Source organism: Phoenix dactylifera, chromosome 1 (assembly GCF_051530095.1).
Source record: "Phoenix dactylifera cultivar Ajwa chromosome 1, Ajwa_hap1_PhDact_Kaust_v1.1, whole genome shotgun sequence".
In the NCBI taxonomy this organism is placed as follows: domain Eukaryota; kingdom Viridiplantae; phylum Streptophyta; class Magnoliopsida; order Arecales; family Arecaceae; genus Phoenix; species Phoenix dactylifera.
The window spans coordinates 5,816,535-5,822,384 of NC_143190.1; the positions used below are offsets into that span (position 1 = coordinate 5,816,535).

The 5,850-nt window shown below is 40.0% G+C and overlaps 1 protein-coding gene across 1 annotated transcript; it reads right to left on the reverse strand.

Annotated features, from left to right (window-relative positions):
* Positions 1-419: 419 nt before the first annotated feature.
* Positions 420-4,019, reverse strand: LOC103700907 (peroxidase 51-like). Its single transcript, XM_008782807.4, has 4 exons — positions 3,555-4,019; positions 3,248-3,448; positions 2,914-3,079; positions 420-995 (listed from the first exon to the last, which is right to left on the reverse strand). The coding sequence occupies exons 1-4, from the start codon at positions 3,765-3,767 to the stop codon at positions 589-591; spliced, it is 987 nt and encodes a 328-aa protein (XP_008781029.1). The 5' UTR covers positions 3,768-4,019; the 3' UTR covers positions 420-588.
* Between the last annotated feature and the right edge of the window lie 1,831 nt (positions 4,020-5,850).

The following is a 5,850-nucleotide window of genomic DNA, read 5'->3' on the forward strand; positions in this document are numbered from 1 at the left end:
GTAGTTGTCATAAAGCTCATCATGAAAATATTATATAAAAGATAGAAATAAAGACACATCTAAAGGAAGATCAGCATAAAAACACATCTACTTTGCCTAGTTGCTAATTTTGTGCGCGGTTATTTCTAGGTCTATGGGGTAGAAGCATGGCTGTTTTTTGATTTTTTTTGATCAAATAGAAGCATGGTTGCTGAGATTGCAATTTGGCAAAAATCTTAATATCTCATTCAATGACCAATTAATCAATCCATGCTAGGGCAATGAAATGGTCACACCTTAAACGGTTGGAAGTGAATTCATTGATCTCACTCACCATTAGTTCCAAGTCCACTAATTCCGCCAAAGCATGATCCACGAAACTTCTACCTAATCATTTCAAAAATAAAGAGAGAATAACTCATGAGAGGAATACATATATATATATATATATATATATATATAATTCTTTTTATTATATTTTGAAATACTAATATTGTAGCCTTGCTTATTATCGAGTTTGTCCAACTAGCCAACCAACCAATCCTCACATAGCTATTAAAACCTTTCTCCTTCCATTCAATTTCTCCGAACAAGGCTACTCGCAATTCCCTAATTGAAGGCGGCGCAATCCTGCCGGATGTTGCCACCGGAGCCGGTCTTGACTCCGACTCGGCCGAGCTTGGCGATGGCGGCGACGAAGGCCTGTTGGAAGGCGAAGGAGCTTTGGGCCCAGGAGTTGACGGTGGACCTGGACCTGGAGTCCGTGAAGAGGACCTGGTCCGAGGTGAAGAGGCCCATTCCTTGCAGCAGGTTAAGGAAGTATTGGTTATCAAAGATCCGGGGGCTGACGGGGTCCATGTTGATGGCTACGGTGGGGTCCACATTCTGGGGACAGATGGCCCGCAGCTGGGAAGCGTACGTCGTGTTAAGGGTGGGGTCCACTGGGTTCCCCGCGCTGAAGCTGTAGATGCGGTTGGCGAACTTGTTGCAGTGGGAGAAACCCACAGTGTGCGCGGCTGCAGCACAATTGGAGGAACAAAAGATTATATTAAAAAAAAAAAAAGAGAGAAAGTTGGCAAAGCAAAATGATATCTTATACCTCGGTGCAATTTTGGATGTTGAAAGATCTTAGCAGTCTAATAATTTTTTTTGTGATACATTTATTTCGATAATTCATATAGCAAGTGAATGGTTCAAAGAGATTTTTGACTGTTATTAACACAACTAATGCCTACTTGGGGAGATAAATATGTGCTTTCTGAGATAATTTATTTAATTTCTTAAAATAGGAAAATTTTATGAGATCTCAAAACATCGGAAATTTGTCAACACTTGCAAGTAATAACATTACAAAGGTGATATCCTAACCAACCACAAAGATTTAGTGTTTGAATGTAAGGAAGGAGCTAGATTCTTGTATATGGTTTGAGAGAATTGATGAGCATTACAATTACCCCGAGTTCAACATTTGGAGTTGGAGATGCGCCTTCAAGGACTCAAATCAAGAACCTTTGCTTGTTAACTGAGGTGGCATGAACACTAAAGCATCATCCATGTCACCAGAAGAGCAATATTCCAGCCATCCATTTCTAACTAACATCCAAATCTATATGGTCCCACCACTATTTGAGACCTATATAGAATATAGCCATTCTGCAATGATAGATGTGAGGTTACAGCTATTATATAAGTTAACCCTAATATATATTATTGACCTATTCTATACTTGCTTAGATTATTGGAGTCAATTGATTAGTTAGATGATATTACTTCTCAAGTTTGCTAGAGATCACAAGTTTGAATCCTTTTAGTTTATTTTTTTTAAAAAAATTATTCCTAGTTGTCTACTATCTTCATTTATCCCTCCAACCTAATATACATTGCGATCAATTCTCTATCAATTGAGGTCATGCTGATAAGTATGAACAATATAAAATTGTTCATTATGTTTGTGACTTGTACGGAATTTTGCAACTAGACTTTATATAAGACATTGATGTATGCATATCTTTTTAAGCATCAAGAGCTTATTATTTAGTTCTATGTTGCTTAAATGATTTTTCTTAGAGTAGTCAATAATGTAGACTAGCTATATTATCAAATTTATTTGATGGATAACAAGCCAAACGTTATCTATAATTTCTAAATAAAAGTTACACTTAGAAAAGTCAAGATTGAAGCACCATGCCCACAAGAGTGTGTTGGCTATGCCCCTTTGGACGGCACGCAAGCTCCCATGCATTGCTATCATGCACCAACATGTCAAAGCATAACTATTTTTTCTCAAAAATCTTATGCGTGTGCATAAGTACTGTAGCTCATCATACTTTATGAGAGATCAATAGCACAAGCAAAGAAAATTCTATAGCAATTATATTTAAATATTTGCTAAAAATTAATTTTGGTCACAATCCAACATTATCTGCCAACTATCAGTTCTCACAACTAGAAATGAATGAGATGCAACTCTCAATAATAGTATAGGATATGCATTGAGTTCATGCTGAAATTCGGGCTTACATATCTTTTGTATTTGGTTTTCATAATGCATATATTGGTTTCATTTTTTTTCTTAGTTATTCCACAAGACAATTTCCTCTTCTCTCTTCATATACCTTCAAATAAATAAATAGATAAATAGAGAATTGAGTCGGAGCATGCATGTTCTCAGACATCGTCAAAATATTAATTTTAAACATGGAAGAAATGCAATGGATAGAATGCATCCCACTCCATTTAACCTTGAGGGTCTGACATTAGAATAGCCTAATGTCATCAAAGATATCAAGCTTCCTCCAGTATATGTGCCCAACATTATTAGCTTACTGCAATTCCCATGGAAATGTGGAGGACTCCGAGCTATTAATGTTTGGCTCTAGACTAGAAACCAGGAAAAGTTGATCGATGAGTGAATTAGTTCTTATCTTTCCGTACCTGAAAGTGCTATCATATCCGTCTGAGTGAGTCCATTAGCCGCGAACAAGGTGTTCAGCTGGACCAGATCGAATTCCGGTTGCGGTAATCTCCCTTCCACGCTATCCGCGGTCGAGCTCAGCCCGTCCAACCTCCCCAATTCCACCGCATAAGATGGCCCACCGGACTATCTCCGCAAACATCAAAACCAGCCACCAAAGCTCGTCATTCAGCAATATTCGATTCCTACGCATACTTGATAACACCCTTATCCCAGCGGAAGGAGGGCGCGGGATTGGATATTTCGGATTGTGGGTGTACTGAATAATTAGTATGCAGAATATGAGGGACTAACCATTGATATCACATCCCGAGTGGCCATCACGAGGATATCCGCACAGGACACCCTATTCCGGCATCGTGGAACGGCATCGATTGCCGCCTTGGCCTTGACAACGGTATCAAATCCATCGCCGGCCAGGGATAGGTTATCGGGGTGGTCCTTCTCGGCCCTGTTATTCGCAGTGGATGCAATTAGCACTGAAGCATCACAGCCCTAGCATGCAGCAGCAATGATTTAGAGAAGGAACCAAACAAAGTAAGTAAACGTTATATTAGAATCCAACTCTTTATTTTTTTTTCTTCTTCTGCCAAGATGTTACCTGGACGAAACAGTCATGGAAAAGGAGGCGAATGGTCGCGGGGACGGTAACGAACGTCTCGTCGAATTTAGTCTTGACGACGTTTCTCACGATGCTTTCAACATTTGGGCAGACGTTGGCGTAGTAGTTCTGCCGGAGTTGAGCTGAGCCCAGCTGAGGAAGGAGGCAAATGCCAAGGAAGAACAGCAGCGAGGCCAATCCAAGGTTTCCCATCAAACGGTATCGAAGGAGAGAACAAATGAGAGAAGGCGGGAGAGATTGGGCTGTGAAAGTTGGAGTGGGGAAATGTGGAAGGGAGGGCTGAACTGATCTGGTTTTAAATCGTCTACAGTTGAGCAACGAGAGAGACTTGAGAGCTCGGACGGGTTCCTCTCGCTCATGGCTGACTTCGCCTTCAGGATGACGGGTTGGCTCATGCGAGAAATGGGAACTGAAATTCAGAAGGACGGATGCTAGGAGTGGTTGGTGGAGGGTGACATGGAGGCATGGAGCTAGCTTTTCTTGACGTGGTTTGGTTGGCGTGGAGCGGCTTCCTGCTGGTTTCTTAAATCTGTACTCGTGCTCGAGACTAGGTCCTTGGTATCTTTGCCTGTGGTTTTGGATGACTTTTTTAAAAACCTTTGTTTTCTTTTATTATAGAAAATTTGTTATTTAAATTTACCATTTGGAGGCAGGCTTTGGCTATGAGAATAATAATAATAATAATGAGTTAAAGAGTGCGGAGACAGAGTTCGAACTCAGAATCTCTGCTCTGATACCATGTTGAAATAACCACTTGTTCCAAAAATTTAAATTGATCGAATGAGATAGGTTTATTTATATATTTTATTTTTTTTTATAGAACGTTTGTCAAATATGAACGAGTAAAAGAATAAAATAACAAGCCGCCGATCCCATGAATCCAAATTTTTGGCGATGTATCATAGGATGGCAATGAGCATTTTCTCATGATTCTCTCCAATGAAGCATGACTAACAAATGAAAGATGAAAAGAACTCTACAACACAATGTTCAGGCGACCAATCTTGAGAATCACTTTTTTAATTTTGTTTTGCATGGTATCTCACTTATATCGTTGGGTGTTCAGTGTTCTCATTAACAACAATCTCTAAAATCTCCTTCAAACAAGATCACCATAACTTTCAAGACCCTCTGTATTGTTTCCAATTTTCAATAACAAAAGTCACTCTGAATAGATGGAAGGCAGAGGAGCTCTAGGCCCAGGAGTTGATGGTGGGCCTGGACCGGGACTCGGTAAAGAGGCTGTGCCCCGAGGTGAAGAGGGCCATCCCCTTCTAAAGGCTCTTGCAGTACTAGTTGTCTGAGGTCTAGGGGATGATGGGGTCCATGTTGATGGCTTTGGTGGGGTCCACTTTCTTAGGGCACGCAGCCCGCAGCTAGGATGCATGTCCCTTGCTTAAGGTAGGGTCTGCTGGGTTCCGAGAGCTAAAGCCTTTTGATTGGCAAGGAGATCCAGAAGGACCACCAGAATTTATGAAAATAACAAAACAAAAATCTTCTGCTCATGAAGGACCTCTTTGCATGAGCCTTTACGTCATCCTCCAACAGCTCCACCTCTCCTCCCCTCGTTGTCATCTCCACCTCCACCGTTACTATCTGTCGCAACCATCTCTATCACCATTTGTTATCTAGGAGCAGGTATCTAAACTGAAGAGAGAGAAAGAGAAAGAGAAAGAGAGAAAAAAGAGGAGGGCTTGATCTTGAAGCTCAACTAATATGTGGCATATCAACTGATATCCACAATGATATGCTGAACTCAACTATGCTGAGATGAAGCTTGCAGCTCCACTGATACTCCACTGATACACTGACTGATACACTGATACGGAATGCTGTGTAGAGCTGGAGCTGAGATGGAAAAGAAGAAAGCTCAACTACTAACTAAATTCAGTTAATCAGTTAGACTTGGATTCAACTGATAATTAAATATAGTTAAATTCAGTTATACTTATTGAGCTCAGTAGCTGAGCCAGAATAGAGTTGTATTACTGAGTTAGTTAAGTTAGTTTTAAACTTGCTTATAAATAGTTATCTTCATATTGTAATATGTGTAATTTTTGGAAGAAATAAAACTTTAGTCTTCCTCCTCCTATCTTTTTCTTTTCTGTTCAAAGTATCACATATTTTTTATGGTATCAGAGCAAGTTTCCATGACTAATGCTACGTCTGATTCTTTTCATTCATCTTTCCCTTCAAATTCTTCTGATGATCAGTCAAGTCCTTACTTTCTGCATCATGGAGATAATCTAGGTACCATTCTAGTTTCACAAATACT

Bases quoted from the DNA above. Each gene is read 5' to 3' on its own strand.
- LOC103700907 (XM_008782807.4), bottom strand. From the start codon at position 3,767: ATGGGAAACCTTGGATTGGCCTCGCTGCTGTTCTTCCTTGGCATTTGC. The intron at 3,449-3,554 runs GTAACATCTTGG...GCTGCATGCTAG, and splicing joins TCCATGACTGTTTCGTCCAG to GGCTGTGATGCTTCAGTGCT. The intron at 996-2,913 runs GTACGGAAAGAT...ATTGTGCTGCAG, and splicing joins GGATATGATAGCACTTTCAG to CCGCGCACACTGTGGGTTTC.